We start from the raw sequence: 16,911 nt of genomic DNA on the forward strand, positions 1-16,911 counted from the left end.
TGAGTTAGGGATGGGGCCTCCGCTTAACTATCTTCCCCTTGCTTACAGGCTATGCGGGTCCCTCTCTCCGGCTTGAGGCTACGGGGGTCGAGCGTAAACTCCTTCGCTCTTCGCTGGTTTCCTCTCTTGCCTCATTCTCTGTTTTCTGTGCAAGTTAGGGTTGACAGTATGAGTTTAGTCCAGGTGTAGTAGCACCAAGGAGAGTTGCTCGCATCGGGTGTACCGGCTTCTGGGGACGGGATCTGGACGTGCTGCTCCTACGTCTTGCCGTTGTCTTGGATGCATCATACATACAGTACACGACTACCAGTGCTCCACTAAGGATGACAGATGGGCCAGCCTGCAGGCAAGGTTATGGCAAAGCAAGTCGATCATCCCGTCGCGGGAGAGCACTGGCAGGCGTTGACAAAAGAGTCTGGCGGAGGGGCGGCACCCTAAACTTGCAGTAACCTACGGAGCTGTCTCTGGTGCCCACAGGTACTGTACGGTCCTACCTGATATCTGCACCTCGAAACAAACCCACCTGGGTCCCCTCAATGGTGGAGGCTCGAGCAGGCGGGGAGGGTGTTCCCCCTCGAGGGGGGCGCCCTACCTACCCAACTGCAAGCTTGACTGTTGGTAGCGTCTATTTCGTATCGAGCAAGGGTGACACACAGACCTCTTTGGCAAGTCGAGACAATCACCTGGCCCGTCTTCCTTTGATGAGGACGGCTTATCATCGATGATTCAGGTACCGGACGGAAGAAGAAGAAAAAGGTTGCATTAGCAAAGTCGATCAGATTTCCTTTGACCCTGCACAGATATCGAGTCTCGGCCCATCCGCCAGCTGAGTACAAGAGAGCAAGGACCCCTCCCTCTGAATGTTATATTTCGACAAGGTACCCGCAGTTTTGGATATTCTCCGCCCAAACCCTCCCTTCCTTATTTCTTAAGCCCTTGGCTCTCCCTTTGCCCCTTGCCTGAGTTTGGTCTATCGAGGCGTAACTAGTTTGGACGAACCTTTGCCCTTACAGAACTTCTCTGCCCAACCCCGAGGGTCTCGACCTGCTTCTCCTCGACTTTTCAGGGAATCCTTCAAGAGGCATCGCATTTCCGCCTGAATCATAACAAACAACTCTGGATCATAACAAAGCCCTGGTGCATTACTTTCGTCGCACCGCCTACTTACTGAACGCCCATCGTCAATATGAGCATTCAGACTTTGCTCGATGTTGTCGGGGCTCCCTCGAAATCCGGAGGGAGCTCTAGTGGAGATGCCATAGCAAATGTCTCTTCTCAGCGACCGATGCAATTGCAAACTCCACCAGGATCAGACTCTGGAAGCCCCAGAGTTAAGATTGAGGGTAAGTCCTTCAGAACACATGAAAAGTTCTTTCATCCAACAACGACGATAGGCATCTACTCCGAGCCCCAAGAGGTCGCGACCTTTGCGGAACCCCATCGTCTCAACTCCCCTCGTGATGACTCGCCCGTGAGACTTCCTAGTCTAGGGGAATTCGACGAGGGCGTAGAGGCTCTTATTCAAAAGCATGGCCCAGTTAGCTCCTGGACTCCTCCATCCCCACTATCTGGGCTGTCTGGCAATCCTACCGTTCTGCAGCCCCTGAAGTCTCTCAATCTATCTGAGCCATCATGGTCCTTCAGAGACTTCCCTTCAGAGGACCCAGCCACCGATGGCTATGCTTTTTCTCGTCGAGGAACCATCACTAGCCTTGATCAATACACCCTGGCCGTTGACCACAGCCGACAGCCACTACAGAACAACTACGGTCTCTACAGCAGCTACAGCAACCCTTACGGAAAAGTTGGCGGTGCTACAGTTGCATGGAACCAACCTCTGCAGAGACAAACAGGCATGGATTGTTACCCGAGCCCACCGCCCGAGGGTGAGAACAGACACATCAACCAGAAGTACACGACCGAGGAAGGAGACTTCATTATTTACGCTTGGCACGATAAGAAGATGAAGTGGCAGCGCATCAAGCAAGAATTCGCCGCGCGATTTGGCCGCACCCCCGAGCGCACCGTCCAGGGTCTTCAAGCGTGGTACTACCGCATGAATCTGCGCATACCAATCTGGGATCAAGACGGCTGGCTCTGCTTCGATAACGAGGACGACCTCGAGCCTCGTCACGTCAGCATCAAGTGCCGGGAGCGTGACAGCCAAGACAAGCCTATGGAGCCGCTCGGGCTTGCCCAGCGGTACCCCGAGCGGGCAGTGAATTACGCCTGGGTCGACCCAGAGCTCAAGCTCAAGGCCCGAGACTGGGGTAAGTCCTATTGTGTTCTATGATTGCAACTAGTGATGCTAACCACTAGCTTAGCTGCGAAGAGAGCCTTGCAATACCGAGAACGTCGCGAGCGAAGACGAAGAAAGGAGCAGCGGCGATTGAAGCTGTAGGCAGGCAGAGCAAGTCTGGAAACGAAGCTGCCACCAACTACCACCAACACACACGCACACGCACACGCACACGCATACACACACACACACCCACGCAGCCAACACAACCAACAATAACCAAGACGGAACGGCCTAGGCCCCGCTCAATTGACGAAATGAAGTTTTGATTTCCTTTTACCCCGAATTTTTGCACCAAATTCCCCGATATGACCGAGGTTCCGAAGTCACGAATATCATGTATCCCATGTACCTTTCATTCCCTTGCGCATGTAACTACCTCTCATTTGTCACCTAACTTACATCTTTTATCACTGCACATCCTTTTTCTTTTTGTCTGTTTTTCCTTTGGTTTCCCACATATTTAACGACTGTCAACGGTACCAAGAAGAGACGGAGAGAACGAAAACAAGCAAGTCAAGTCAAGACAAGACGAGACAAGAGAAATGAAAGGCAGGGAGGGCATGTTGGGCCTGGCGTTGGCCGAACAGGGGTGAGTGAGCAAGAGGCGATGATATCCGTCGTGCTCATCTCTGCTCCCGCACGTGTTTGTATACTAGACCATGATGGACCATCCAAAACTACCTAATGAGGAGGGATGAATATGACGGGCTGGGCAAGGGAGGGCGTTGGAGGCTACACAGTGAACATGTAAAAATGTCATTGATTGATCTTATTCATATTCTATTTTGTCTACAGTATGCCTATGCCTCTGCAGCCGTGTGCCCGTTGAGATGCCACTGTGACCACTGAAAATCGAGTTGAATGAAGAATCAATATCCAAACATCGGTCAGGCTCATGTGCATAGTCCCCTGTCGGCTGCAACACCAGCCCGCTCCTCAAGAGACCTCGTGACATGTCGAAGGAAGCCGTGCAGGGCTGAAACGGGACAGATTGTCTACGCAGGGCTGAAGGTTTCGTTTCGCGTGTTCCGTGCACGTGTTTGTACGTGGCTGTGGCTCAGCGAGGGGCACCTGAGGGGGGATGCAAAGTCCCGGTGTGGAAGAGGCTTGGTGCTCTGCTCTCATCGACATGCAAGAAAAGGCAAGAGAAGATGCAAGCCTGTTGGGGCGGGCCAGGCCAAGCATTGTCCTCGTCTTGAGGTTCTGGGCGAGTGGCAATCCCCATGACGCCCCCGCTCCTCGCGAGCAAACATTCGGAAGCGTGTGGTGGAAACCCCCCTCGCGTGTGATAATCTACAGCCTTGGAAGGGGGGAAAAAAGTCGAAAGGCTGGGAATGCCGGATCAAGGACATTGCCGGGGTTTGTTGGTCGGCAGCGGACCTGCACTTTCAGCTACTGAACGAGTGGAGCGGGCATCAGGCTCCAGGGGACCGCCCCTGTGGCTTACATGGCGAGCTGAGTTGCTTTGTCCATGATATATATCGGGTTGGATGTTGGTTGTGCTCTCGCAGATGGAGTTGCATTTGTTGGACAGGCCAAATTTAGTCGTTGATCGAGGGGAACAAAGGGGGCCAAAGTGTGACGCCTCAAAATCTATAGCACAGTACGGATGCCGTTCTATTGAAAGGCATGGCTGCGTCTCACGTAGTTTTTGATGCGGGCCATGGTGGCATCGTCGTCACCGTCTCCCTCCAAGACCATGTCGTCGTCATCATCATCGTAGTCCATGTTGTCAAACTCCTCGTCGTCGGATGCGTTCCCGTTGCGGTAGCCGTATGGGCGCCGTCCATACTCATCATCTGACTCTACCTCGTCTTCGGGGTAATCCGCCGTGTAGTAGTTCTCGGCTGACAAGTTTGCTCCGTTAGCCTTTTTAAAGACAATGGGGGGTCTCATCCAGAAATAGCAACATACCATTTTCGTCCTCGTCGTCCTCGTCAAGCTCCTCGTCTTCGTCGTTCTCAGGGCCAAAGAACAGGGTGTTATCCTCCTCTCCATCAAGAACCAAAACACCGACATCTGCTGGTGCCACGTTGACCATCATGGCATGTGCAGGAACACGGACGTATTCCTCGATAACCCAGTCATCATCATCCATATCACTCACGTCGCTCATGGCTGTATCCATCTGGTTGGGCTCAGGGGTACTGGCCACGACTTCTGGATGGCGTTCAGCATAACTTTTTGTCGGGGTTTTTGGCTTGAACCTGTGTTGCACTGCCTTGCGCTTCTCGTTCTCCATCTGCTGGAGGTTTGCGCCGATTTCCTTCATGACCCAGTCGTTCATGTCAGCCGCGATCCTCGACATGTCCTGGTTGTGAGGGTTCATGGCGGAGGCCGGCAGAGGGGCCCGCGCATTGGGATCCGGCATGGGAGAGCGTTGTCTACTCCTCACTCCTGGTTTCTTCAAGCGCGGCTCCGTTGCCTTCTGATCTACTGCCACAGCTGCATCTTGCTGCTGCTGGTCGGGCGGCGGCGTTGCAGATGCGCGCATTGCCTCAAGAGCTCGTGAAGCTCGCTGGCTGGCCTTGACACGACCTCGCTCAACGAACACGGCGGGTCCGTAACGCCCCTTTTTCTTCATGCCGGGGATGGAAGACTGGTTTCCGGTAGCCGTCATCATCATCTTCTTTGATATGTGGAAACGTCGTGGTTCGGCGAGTTTGGAGTCATCGGCGGGTGCCGTGTTCAACGTAGAGGTGATGCTAGTAGGATCCGATGCCTTGACAGCGACCTTTGCCTTTGTCCGAGGAGCATCACCATCGGGACCGGACACATGGATGACGGGTTTGACATCGTGAAAGGATCTCGCAGGGGCTTCGGTGGGAGACTGGGGATCGGCATGCCGCCTCTGGTAGACCCAATTACTCCCAGTTCGATGGCGCTTCGCGCCCTCGTCAAACTCTGCTCAGAGTAAGATACCGCGATAGCGAAGACACGGAGGAGGGGAAGACCATACGGAGGAAAGTCACGGGCGACTCATCGTCGCGCTTTCGCTTGACGCGAATGAGTTGAGGCGGAATAGACATGGCTGAAAGCTGCGGGAGGACAAGCTTGTGCGATGTGACGGCTGTGCTGGAGCTGCCAAGTTCACGGCGACTCGTCGAAAGGAAGCTATGGATGGATAGTTGCCTGGGGGCGCTCAAAGAGCAGACGGAAGGGACCGAGACAGAAGTAGAGAAGAAGAAATACACAATAGAATAGAGAGACCGGAGTTCCGAAGCAGACTGGAGCGATAGTACAGCATGCGCTCAAGCGTGGGTTGCGATCGATGAGGTCAGAGTTTGGTTTGGCCTCCACCAAAAAATCGCTGGACGTGTTTTTTTTCGTCCTGGATGAGTTGGGTCGCTGCATCCACTTTCCGAAGAGTGGGGCCTGAGGAGAGTCAAGCCGCCCGCAATGAAACTACAGGTACGTACCTACTTGTCAACTGTGAGTTCTGGGCTTCAATGGGATGACAAATAAAAGCACTCATCAGGATATCACATGAGAATTGTATGAATTCGTCACCATGATATGGCTAATATCTCCGCCGTCGTTTCCTTGGTGACTGCAGGTGGCCTCTCATCTTCAACCACTTTAGAGCCGCTTCCGGCGTGGGGTCGGAGTGTCCGTTTTAGCGTCATTTCCAATTCTCATGAGTGGGGGCACTGAGCATTGAGACGTAGACAAGGAAACTTATCATGATCAGCTGTAAATAGATTTCAGGGGAGCAGAAGAGGGAGAATCTTAACATGTGCGGTAAGGGTGATGGATGATACGTAAGGTGACCATGCCATTGGCTGTAGTAGGAAGATGCCCGACTCCCGTCGTTATCAGACGAAGGTGGCACTCTTTGGCGGATAAGGTAGGCAGTGGAGTACGGACAACGTTTGGCGTAGAATCCTTTTCTTTGGAAGCCAATCAGATAGAGGCCAATAATGAGCCTCAAATGCCGGAAACGACGTGCGAGGACATGATCATGATCATGCTCATGATTGTCTGGTTGTTTGTTTGATGCCAATCCACCGTAGACCTGGACCACGCCGAAGAGAGAGGGCATCAAGGTGGTGATATCATGAGCTCTAGCTTGGAAGTGCGGTGGCGCACGGTTCATGCTGGTTTCCCTTGGCCTCAAGACGCATGCGTTTACTCCAACATGGCTCTTTGCTGCTTCAGACGACTTGCCTACACATTCAAATGATCAGAGTTACCAACGCGATGGGCTACGATGCACAAGAACAAGTAGATTTATTCAGGCAATTCTACTGCCATGATATGATGCTTTATAATTTCTGTGTGTGTTGAAACTACCTACCTATGCAACAGGCCAGCGACAAAAGCAAGGCGACTCTCTGGGAAGCTATCCACCCCATCATGCACTCGTCAGGCCGTGGAACCGGACTCGGACCGCCACACGGCTTCCGAAGTTTCCATGACCGAGAGAAAGCCCTTCCGGCGCTTTCGACTTGCAATAATAACAATCTCGGCCGACGCTTTGGCCAAAGAAAGACGGTGTGTTGTACTCGGAAAGGTCTTGACAAGAGTTGGCTGACGCCCAAAAACAGGCGGTGGAGTGTAGATTCACATCTGTGAGATCTCTTCCTGCACTTACACTTTCAACAGTACAACAAGTCTAGGTACGTGGGTCACAACAAGATGCGATATATATGCTATATATGCTAATCTACATGACCACCTCCATCATCAACCCTCAAATATCGGAATGCCCTTTGACAAACCCATTAGTCCATCATATCATGACCGAAATGGAGCTCGAGATGGTGGAATGCGGGGGCGCACAGACCACCTCCTGGCCCGCCTTGACCTCAAAATGATGCATTCTCTCTTCTCCCTTGGAAGCTGTCGGGTGGCACTGTCTTTGGAGGCGCAAGACTTTGTATCGACGTCGCCTTGACAGCACCAGACCGCCGCTCTGACGGGTGCGGGGTTGGACACTGTACCTAGTCCAGTTGTAGATCTGAGTCAGGTTTGACTTCGTGCCTACCTCGTAGCTATCGACGCGTCACCCGTCGGCAGCTGCCATGTGTTATCCGTCAAGGACCTTTCCTTGCTTCGTACAGTACAATACAGTACATACCCAGAATATCCCAACCCGTCCAGTCCCTTCGCGCATCCCTGCCTGCCTACCTCTAGTATCGTTCGATTCCAGCGCAAAACGACATCATCGCTAATGCCATTTCCTCCTTGAACCTATTTTTCGCTCCTGGAGCTCTGCTGCGACTCGATATTCCCACTCCGAGATTGAGTTGTGCGACTACTCGCAACCTCTTCCGTGTCGCTCCCGCCATAGAGGAACCCCATCACACCCTACAATGTCGCCCAAGATCACCTCCACCATCACCTACAGAAGGCCTGGAACTTCACCTCCCATTTTCCTCGCCGGCTCCTTCTCCGATCCACAATGGGAGCTCCAAGAGATGGAATTCACCACTGGTGAGGATGGAGAGCACACTTTCCGATCCAAGGTCACAGTCGAGGCACACCAGGACTACCAGTTCAAGCTCCGCATAGGACATGGCGACTGGTGGGTTCTGGCCGAAAACTATCCCATCGGCGAGTTGCATCCGATTCATCATGCAATTGGCTTGTCTAACGACCTGTGACTACAGTAACCGACGATTCCGGGAACCAGAATAACTTATTGAACGTCCCCGAGCCTTCCACGGAGGAGCAGATCGCTCCCGCTGGCCTTAACACCCCGGCGATTAACGTGAAACATGACACGCAGCCGGCCCCGACCTCTCAGGCAGCTGACAATACCAAGGAGGAATCCGATGATATAAAGATGCCTCTGTTTGCGCACGAATGCTTGGGCGCCTATGATTTCGGAGAGGGCGACTCAGACCACGAGGCTGTTCCGAGTGCTAGCAATAGCCCAGAACAGAACTCGAAACACAAGCTCAAGAAGGATGATATGGCTGACATCGACATCAACGACCCCACGCTCGAGAAGTTTCCTTCAGACCGTGGCTCGATCCTAGATGCCCTCCGGACGATCCAAACCCACCTCGGTGAGGATCATGCCCACCTTGACGACATCCCGTCCTCGCCTCGTGTGGTTTCTTCCAGAAGAACCAGCCTCGACTCGGCCGATGAATTGAGCCTGTCTCCTGCCCCATTGAGTCCCACAACTACTCGAAGGCGAGAAAGTAGATTGTCCCACAGCAGCTTTGGAAGGACTCGATCGGCAGTCTCCCTGGGCTCAATTGCCGAAGAGCCCAAGCCTCCGGGTGACAGAAAGCCCCAGAACCCCCCTGTCGTCTCGTTACCCGGTCTCAAAAATCCCAAGGGGACAGATGCTGGCTTCAAGTCACCTCCCAGCGAGGAAGATGAAGCTGTGGTGTTGAAAACCTCAGAGGTAAAGCCCAAAGAGAAGAACGAAAGCTTGTCAGTGTCTCAAGTTGAAAGTTATGAGGCCCAGAATGGTCACTCCGGCACGGATTTGAGCATTGCCGCTGCGGGTGAGACGTCACCAGCTGCAAGTGCCCAGGAGGCTGAAGGCCAAGCGGACAAATCCGTGGAAGACCAACCCCCCACAAGCTCAAAGCCAACACTTGATCCCCCATCTCAAGACGAGCCCATTGCGTCGGCCTCGGAAAGGGGGAAAGCGCCTAATGGGGCATCGTCCGCTGGAGAGCCGTCTGGAAGCTCCCGCGGGAGTGTACTACCCATGTGAGTAGAATAAAGCCCGGAGAAGAATTTGGCTGACTGATGAACAGGATCGTTACGACCGGAGCAATCGCAGTCGCTATTGGAATAGGATGGTGGCAAACTTCTGAGTAGTAGGCCAGCCATGCGATTCAATGGTGATTGTCATGCTGGCTTGGAGGTATAATATAGTTAAGGGGATAATAAATGGTCAAGGTTTGGTTTGGCCTTTGGCGGTGGGAATCAATTGGAATGGCGCAAACGAAGTTTCGGTAGGAGGGTCGGGTCGAACGGACAACTCACATAACCTAGGTATGCAACTTGCAAGGAGAATCGGAGCTACATCTCATTATTTTATCTTTAACTTATCTTGGATTTGTTTCCAAGGTGAAGTCGTTAATTTTCTTAAGTTGACTGTTGAAGGCAGGATTCAACTGGGGTACGTACCTTGCCACTGATCGGCGAAAAAACTCCGATGACCGACCTTGTAAAAAAAAAACCTACTACCTGCCCGCCTACCCACCTGAGTACAGACGAGCAACAGACAAATATCAATTCTCCGTCACGATGCAGCGCGTGGCAGCGAACTCAATTTGTTCGCTTTGCCTATTCACGGCGCGCCCGGCTACCGCAATTCGAGTGCCATTGCAACCATGCCTAGCCCAGCGCTTTCTGTCACAACGCGCAAAGGCTCGCCCCTCTCGCATGGTTCTCTCTGACCGAGTTGACGAAGCACCACCATCTCGAGATGACCGACGAAGACGCCGAGACGCCCCGGGCCCCTTTGGCGGCATGAACCGGACTTATGCCAACGTCGATCCCGCTCGGAGGGCCGGACGGCAGCGTGCTTTGGATGCGAAGGGAGGCAAGGGAAGAGATAGGGAAAGAGATGGTAGACGAGACTCGAGGGACAGGGACGGAGACGATCGAAAGGCGCTCAAGATGCAGCGCGCCCTAGCTACCGTCTCATATGGAAAGCGCACGATTCTCAAGGAAACCATGACCGAGTACGAGTCATTCGACAACTTCGACCTCATCCCCGTCCTCCAGGCGGCTGTCAACGACGAGCTCTTCAAGGGCATGACCGACATCAAGCCGACTCCTGTCCAAAGACTCGCAATCCCCGCCCTCCTGGGACAGAAGGGCCCACTGGATCCGAAGAGACCCTCGACCGAGATGAAGTCTTTTCTGCTCGCCGCTGAGACGGGCTCCGGAAAGACTCTTGCCTACCTTCTTCCAGCCATTGACGCTTTGAAGATGGCGGAAGCGGAGGACCCCGAGATCAAGGCCTACAGGGAGCGCTGGGAGGCCGAGAAGGAGCGACAATTGGCGAGCAAGTCCAAATACAAGGCCTTTGACGAGCCTCACCCTACGATGGCTCGTCCCAAGGTTGTTGTGCTTGTCCCTACGGCGGAGCTCGCCCACCAGGTTACAAAGGTGTCCAAGTCGATATCTCATGTGGCCAAGTTCAAGACGGAGCTCTTGTCCTCTGATCTGAAGCCGCAACAGATTCAGCGCAACCTCTACGGACCCAGGGGCGTCGACATCATCGTCTCAACTCCCCATCTTCTGGCATCCATTGCTGACTCGGATCCCAACATCCTTTCACGAGTAACACATCTGATTGTCGATGAGGCAGACTCGCTCTTTGATCGAAGTTTCGCCCCTGTTACGACCAGCATCATTGAGCGGGCATCACCGTCCCTGAAGCAGTTTGTTTGCTGCTCAGCCACCATCCCTCGAAAGCTCAACAACTTCCTCGCCACAAACTACCCTAAGATGACTCGAATCACCACTCCCAATCTTCACGCCATCCCTCGACGTGTTCAACTTGGTGTCATTGATGTTTCAAAGGACCCCTACCGCAACAAGAAGGATCTCGCTTGTGCGGATGCCATCTACTCGATCGGTCGCGAATCTGCGAGCCACGAGGGTCCCGTCAAGGGTGAAGTTGACGTTCGCCGCATCATGGTGTTTGTCAACGAGCGTGAGAAGACGGAAGAGCTAGCTGCCTACCTCAGAGAGAAGGGTATCAATGCCGAAGCCCTCCACAGGGATACCCCTGAGAAACGTCACGGCGAAGTCCTTGAGACCTTCACGTCCCCCGAGCCCCTGAGGATCCCCACTCCCCCGAGCCCATCTCGCCAGCGATCCCTTGCCAACGTAAGGGTTCTTGTCGTCACGGATCTGGCCTCGAGAGGTATCGACACATTGGCTGTTCGACACGTTATTCTTTACGACGTCCCACACACAACGATTGACTTTATCCATCGACTTGGCCGTGCCGGGCGAATGGGACGACGAGGCCGTGGCATCGTCCTCGTGGGCAACGATGATAGAAAGGATGTGGTTGCAGAGGTCAAGCACAGCATGTTCAAGGGACAGGCCCTAATTTAATGACATAAATCGGCCAGTCTTGTTATGAAATGTACGATAGGGAATGGAATCTTGTATGAACAGAGACATAAAGAGAAAAGTCTATTTGTATAGACCGGTCAGGGCTTATCACGATATCTCCATAGCATATGTAACATATTACCGTCTCCAGAAATGCGCCTAGTAAATGAAGTAAATGTGCAGTTTCTTGGGGGATGACATTGTCATGATAAGATGGATGAGTCCAAATGCAAGGTACGAGAATTGATGCGCGATCGGCTCCTTCCACGCCGATCTTGAGATTGAAGCTCCGGGACCTGGTCCAAGCGCCCGGTGTTTTTGTGGATCCACTCACGGAAGGTACGTACCAGCTCTTATCGCGTCGCGTCCCGTTGGCGTGTTTCTCTCCCGCACACTCAATATCATCATCATTGCCGCACCTCCGCTTCCCAAAAGTGCAAACTTGAGTCTCTGGGACAGCTTCAGGCTGGTCGCAGCCGCACTTCGATCATTTATCCCGGAAGGGCCTTGACGCACATATTCCACACCGAAACAACAGACAGTCAAACAATGCCTCGCCCTAAACGAGCGCGTCGCGCGCCCGCACAATCTGCGAAAGCTGCTGCACGATCTCCCACACCCGAGGCTGAAGCCCCGAGCGACAACGAACTTCCCCGCCAGGACAAGTCTCCGGAGAGAGGGCGAAGACGAACGACACGAGCTTCTGGTGCCCGCCTTAGCGCGACTGATGAGCAGGCGGTTCTGGCTACGAGCCGACGTCGCGATGCGGCGCTCGACAGGCTGGCCAATGAGGACCCAACCTCTGCAAGCGGTAACAACGCTGCGGATGAAGACTCGGGCAGCTCAGTCGAGGGTGGACGACGAATTACAGCCACGCCCACGAATCGGAGAGACACGACGGGATTGGATCTGGCGGACAGCGTGTTTGGCGATCTCGATGATAGCTTCGATGACGATGGCGATGGCGAGCGAGGAGGAATGCGCTCAACCGACACATCATCACTGAACCTGAGCAATTTCAAACGCAGGCCGCGTCAATCCAGTATCATCGGCCGAAACGACCCGCCCATCAGACCAAGCAGTCGCGGCGGCAACACGCCCAGCATTAGCTCGACGCTCCACTTCGGCGCCTTCAGACGACGCGCGCGAGAGCCGAGTATCCTGGGGACCGCGCGGAAGCCCCGACCGGAAGAGGCTGGGACAGGTCAGGAGCCTGATTCGGAGAGCGAGGACGAGGAGGAGTTTCTGCCCGAGGCCGAGTCGACGCCGCTCAACAACAGACGGAGGACCCAACCCGAATCTGAGCTCGAAGCTGAGCGTGAGGCTACTCCAGAGGCATCGACGGGGCCGAGGCGTAGAAAGCGCAAGAGCGAGGATGCGGTACCGAGTAGCGATAGGCCAGAGAAGATGTCGCGCATCGATGTGGAGGAAGAGGAAGAAGACTACGAAGAGGAACAACAGGAGGAGGAAGGAAGAGCTGCCAGCGAGGTCGATCTTGTTGATGACAGCGCAAGCGACTCTTCACTCTCCTCCCTCTCGTCACCGCTTGGCCCTTCACCCATTCTCCCCGATCGACCTGTCACGCCAGTCAACGATGAAGAGATCATGGCACCACCTGCCAGCAGCGATTCAGAAGAGGGAAACGACGTTTGGCCAGATATCCATACCTTGGCAAAGCGACGACGGAGACCGTCCGTTGCCACACCACCTCGAGCCGACAACTTCTCAGACGTCTCTTCCCCCCCTTCGCTGACACACTCGCCCAACTACGCCGAGACACGGGCAACCAAGACCAAAGGCAGGGCTGCCACTCGGAGACAACCCTCTCCTAAGCTCACAACCGCCGATCTCACCAATCTACTCCCGAAGCGCCGGTACAAGAAGCAGCGGGACCCCCTGGGACTGGAGAGCGATGAGGAGTACGACACATCAGAGATGCCGCAGGGCGAGGATGAGCTCTCGTATGTGGATAGCCGGACGACCCGGAGGAGACAAGCCAGTCGACCAGGCTCACGGGGCGGACGCCCAGCGCAGGCCCCGAAGGGCAGACAGGCAACCTCCAACAAGTCCAAGGGGCGGAATCAGCAGACCTACTCCCGGCGCTCGTCAGATAAGGAGAATGAGGGCGAGGAGCAAGGCAGTGACAACGATGAGCACGACCGCAGCCAGTTCCAACCGCTCCCAGACGACACATTTGATGGTGACGGAAGCGGCGAGAGCTCACACATGCCGTCTGCAGATGAGCTGAGACAGGCAGTCAAGAAGTTCAAGGAAGTGGACAGGTGGGAGCTTGACTATGAGGAGGTTACGCAGAGCTCGTCACCGCCAGGTGCACGATGAGGCACGAGCAAACAAAGGCAGGGGAAAGAAACTGCTGTGGTCCCTAACCGGCTTCAGCATCTCCAGAGGGACGGTGACAGGACAGTTTGCTTGTCTTCTGTTCAGAGTGGCACATCTTTTTTCTCAACTGTCTAGTTGCCATCCAGAAGCGGGTGTTGATGACATGGATGTTGTATCCGAGCCAAACACCCCCTTGCGCGAGGTTGTGATTCATGAGGCCAGAGGTGTCGGTGTCATTGACCTCTGAACGGCTCTATGAAGGAGGCTTGTTTGCGGCATCGTCGAAGTTTCTCTTGGTAGCGAGTAGGCTCTGGGAGGGCGTTAGGGGTTTGGAGCGGTTCGTGTTAGCGAAGTAAAACATGTGGAGTTACGCAGGGTGTTGGTCTTGTCTTTTTTTTCTCCTCATCATGAAGGGTCTGAAATGATGGTCGTTTATGGCATGTATCACGTTTCTTCGGGGTCGGGGGGGGGGGTTGTCTCGGTGGTTGAGCAAACAAGGCCAAACCAGATGTAAAGGCCGGCTGTGTTTAAAGAAGCATAATGCTGCTGGCTTTATTGGAATCCAAAACAAATTCATTTTTATCAAGTCAGATCATCTCGCTCCCAGCTGATGCCGTGACTGAAGCAACCAACCACCAACGCCCAACACCGTGATCGAAATACTGATATACTTGAATATCATCTCATGCGCTGAGCTTGACAGCCTCTGTCCGCTGCTCTACTAGAGGCAGTAGCGGCGCCAGCACATTAGGATCGCGCAGGGCAATGGTAATATCGTCGGGCAATCTGCCAGACATGAAGAGTTTCTACAGATTGACAGTTAGCAACTCTTGGCTTCACTGGCAGTCAAAGTGGTCAGTCAAATGCACTCACCCTCTTAACATTCGCAAAGCTCTCCTCTTGAGCAGAGTACTCGCGAAGGACAGTATCAGTCTCAAAGTCGACATAGATGCGGGTGTCACGTATCCGCAAGATGACATTGTCCAGGCGCATGAACAGCCGGCACAGCAGAAGCATGCGCTTCTCGTGCACGCGCACCTTGACGCTGAAGATGGAGATGCCATTGTCGTCGAGCTCGCTCTCGTACAGCATGACCTCGTCAAAGAAGATCATGGGGTCCCGGCGCTTGAGAAGCTCAATGGGGATAGCCTGGTCCGTGGGCGCAAACTGCTGGGCTCCTGGGGCCAGCGTGCCGGTGTATGTCGTCGAGTAGCTCCAGTCATAAGGCTTGACAACCTCCTTGATCCCCTGTGTGGTCCCCTCCCGTGTGCTCTCCCAATCCCGGGCGTAGGCGACCTTGAGCATGTGTCGATCCGTCTTGTCAACGGCGTCGAGCGCGTCGGGGGTGTTGAAGCTGACGGACCAGCCCGAGGGCACGTGCTCGAGGGAGACGAGGTTCTCGCCAAAGATCATCTCGGGCATGGGGATGCCGATCTTGTCGGTGAGGGAGTCTATCGCGCCGGCCTTTGAGATGGGGAGCTTGCGTGTCGAGATGCGGAATCGGCCCTGGTTGTGGGTGCTGGTGGCCGCGGTGAGAGCCTCGGGGGTCGGATAGGGTTCGTTGATGTCGGTGATGTGATTCATATTGGGCGAGCGGTTACGGAGTGGTAGCGGCTGGGCGATGGAGGATGAGATGTGCCGCAGATGGAGACAAGGTGCTTGTTTCAAGATGAAGCTTTACAATCCAAGGTACCTCGAGGTGTGGAAGGGTCTGGTGGTGGTGGGGTTTGGTGGGGGAGCTCTCGCAGGTACCTTGGTCCCCGCTCCATGGTACCCGTACCTGTCTTATCAATCTCTCCTGGACGTTGGGCCCCTTCAAGTATCATTTTGAGGTTCTTAGGGAGAAAACCAGCCCTCGAATTAGAGGCGGTTTAAAATCCAAAACCAATCCAGAGCATATGTGGGACTAGGTCCTAGCTACTCAGAAATTGCAAAATGTTAGAAGTGATTGCCCAACTGCCGCAAGATGTGCTCGACAGGACCCCATCCATAAGCAAGAGATTATTTGAGCGTCTAAAAGGCCTTGCAATTTTAACTATATGGATAGTTCTCTGTATAGATAATGTGAAGGACTGATATCGATGTTGCTGGCTGCCCCCACTCTTCGTGATGGCTTCATCGTTCATCAAGCTTCAGAGCACCATCAACATGTATTCATTGCCACTCAACTCAAGATGAAAGAGTCGGCCATCAAATCATTTGTCTAAACCTGGCCAATATGTTCAATATCTGAATATTATTTCCAAGGATGTCCTTTGTGTGTTCATCACCCAGAACAGCGGGATGGGTGAGGTATACGATTAGTACCCAGCGAATAGACAAAGGCTCAATTTTGCGACTTCTAAAGTGAAATCTTTTATAAAAAATTCCGTCCAACGTCTCTTTAGCCGGCAATCGCCTGAGGGCTGTTATTCGGGTCAGGTTTCCACCCCGGTGATCAGGGGACTGTGGCAGAGTGTTAGCTGGATGTTGTCATAGTGTCTAATCGTCAACATGATGTTTGTCAGGTATCATAAAGCCAGAATGCTAAAGAGTAGTTGCTATCTTATAGATGAGATATTAAACAGTATCGAGGCAACGTGTAGAATAGAGTGGTTCCATTGTATGAATGCTCCTTTTGACATGGTCTTTTGTCGTAACTCACTGTCAGTCACGGACAGATGTTGTGAGATAATCACACTATTACGATGGCGGTAAATATTTTATGAGATTACTCAGTTAGTCCCAAGGAGGTACGCAGCCACATTAATGACGGTACGCACGATAGTGATGATGACAGACTCGAGGGAATTGGAAGCGAAAGGACGCATGTTCAAGCCCTGGAGACTTGGTTTATATAAGCAGCGAGGAAAATAGGTGTGTTATAGTGTTTGGGTAGACATGAATAATAAATAAAATGTAGTAGGTCGAGTTGATTTCGAGCGCTGCAAGGTCAGCTCTTCAAAAGACACCCTTGGCAGAGCCACAGGAGGGGAATGTGGTAATTAATGAGTCCATTGAAAGAAAGAGATAAAATACAAGAAGCCCAGGGTTAATAAAATAGCAAAAATATAGGACAAAGCAGTTTTGCCTCAGTCTGTGAGGGTGTTACGGGTATGCTGTTCCACCAGTCTTGTAAGTGAACAGCGAGTCGTCTTCTGGTCGGCCACCCATGGTGAAGATGAAGAGTTTATACATAGTGGTTTTAATGCTCAAATGAGTAACAGAACATGGATATCGAA

The 16,911-nt window shown here is 53.3% G+C and overlaps 6 protein-coding genes across 6 annotated transcripts; 4 read left to right on the forward strand and 2 right to left on the reverse strand.

Annotated features, from left to right (window-relative positions):
- Nucleotides 1–1,186: 1,186 nt before the first annotated feature.
- Nucleotides 1,187–2,401, forward strand: LRP88_09917 (uncharacterized protein; the record flags this gene model as incomplete). The annotated part of the gene is made up of 3 exons (XM_083246391.1): nucleotides 1,187–1,343; nucleotides 1,395–2,270; nucleotides 2,325–2,401. The coding sequence occupies 3 exons, from the start codon at nucleotides 1,187–1,189 to the stop codon at nucleotides 2,399–2,401; spliced, it is 1,110 nt and encodes a 369-aa protein (XP_083097504.1).
- Nucleotides 2,402–3,919: 1,518 nt separating this feature from the next.
- On the reverse strand, nucleotides 3,920–5,331 carry LRP88_09918 (Iwr1 domain-containing protein; the record flags this gene model as incomplete). Its single annotated transcript, XM_083246392.1, has 3 exons — nucleotides 3,920–4,149; nucleotides 4,217–5,206; nucleotides 5,262–5,331. 3 exons carry the CDS (start codon nucleotides 5,329–5,331, stop codon nucleotides 3,920–3,922), a joined length of 1,290 nt encoding a protein of 429 aa, XP_083097505.1.
- A 2,286-nt stretch (nucleotides 5,332–7,617) lies between these two features.
- LRP88_09919 (ATP-dependent RNA helicase domain-containing protein) lies at nucleotides 7,618–9,088 on the forward strand (the record flags this gene model as incomplete). Its single annotated transcript, XM_083246393.1, has 3 exons — nucleotides 7,618–7,833; nucleotides 7,938–8,977; nucleotides 9,025–9,088. The coding sequence occupies 3 exons, from the start codon at nucleotides 7,618–7,620 to the stop codon at nucleotides 9,086–9,088; spliced, it is 1,320 nt and encodes a 439-aa protein (XP_083097506.1).
- A 570-nt stretch (nucleotides 9,089–9,658) lies between these two features.
- Nucleotides 9,659–11,350, forward strand: LRP88_09920 (uncharacterized protein; the record flags this gene model as incomplete). Its single annotated transcript, XM_083246394.1, has 1 exon — nucleotides 9,659–11,350. The coding sequence occupies one exon, from the start codon at nucleotides 9,659–9,661 to the stop codon at nucleotides 11,348–11,350; it is 1,692 nt and encodes a 563-aa protein (XP_083097507.1).
- A 549-nt stretch (nucleotides 11,351–11,899) lies between these two features.
- LRP88_09921 (uncharacterized protein) lies at nucleotides 11,900–13,690 on the forward strand (the record flags this gene model as incomplete). Its single annotated transcript, XM_083246395.1, has 1 exon — nucleotides 11,900–13,690. The coding sequence occupies one exon, from the start codon at nucleotides 11,900–11,902 to the stop codon at nucleotides 13,688–13,690; it is 1,791 nt and encodes a 596-aa protein (XP_083097508.1).
- A 683-nt stretch (nucleotides 13,691–14,373) lies between these two features.
- Nucleotides 14,374–15,274, reverse strand: LRP88_09922 (TIP41-like family-domain-containing protein; the record flags this gene model as incomplete). Its single annotated transcript, XM_083246396.1, has 2 exons — nucleotides 14,374–14,496; nucleotides 14,564–15,274. 2 exons carry the CDS (start codon nucleotides 15,272–15,274, stop codon nucleotides 14,374–14,376), a joined length of 834 nt encoding a protein of 277 aa, XP_083097509.1.
- Between the last annotated feature and the right edge of the window lie 1,637 nt (nucleotides 15,275–16,911).

This window comes from Fusarium phalaenopsidis, assembly GCF_050370095.1.
Source record: "Fusarium phalaenopsidis strain FUZ10S chromosome Unknown contig_32304, whole genome shotgun sequence".
NCBI lineage: Eukaryota > Fungi > Ascomycota > Sordariomycetes > Hypocreales > Nectriaceae > Fusarium > Fusarium phalaenopsidis.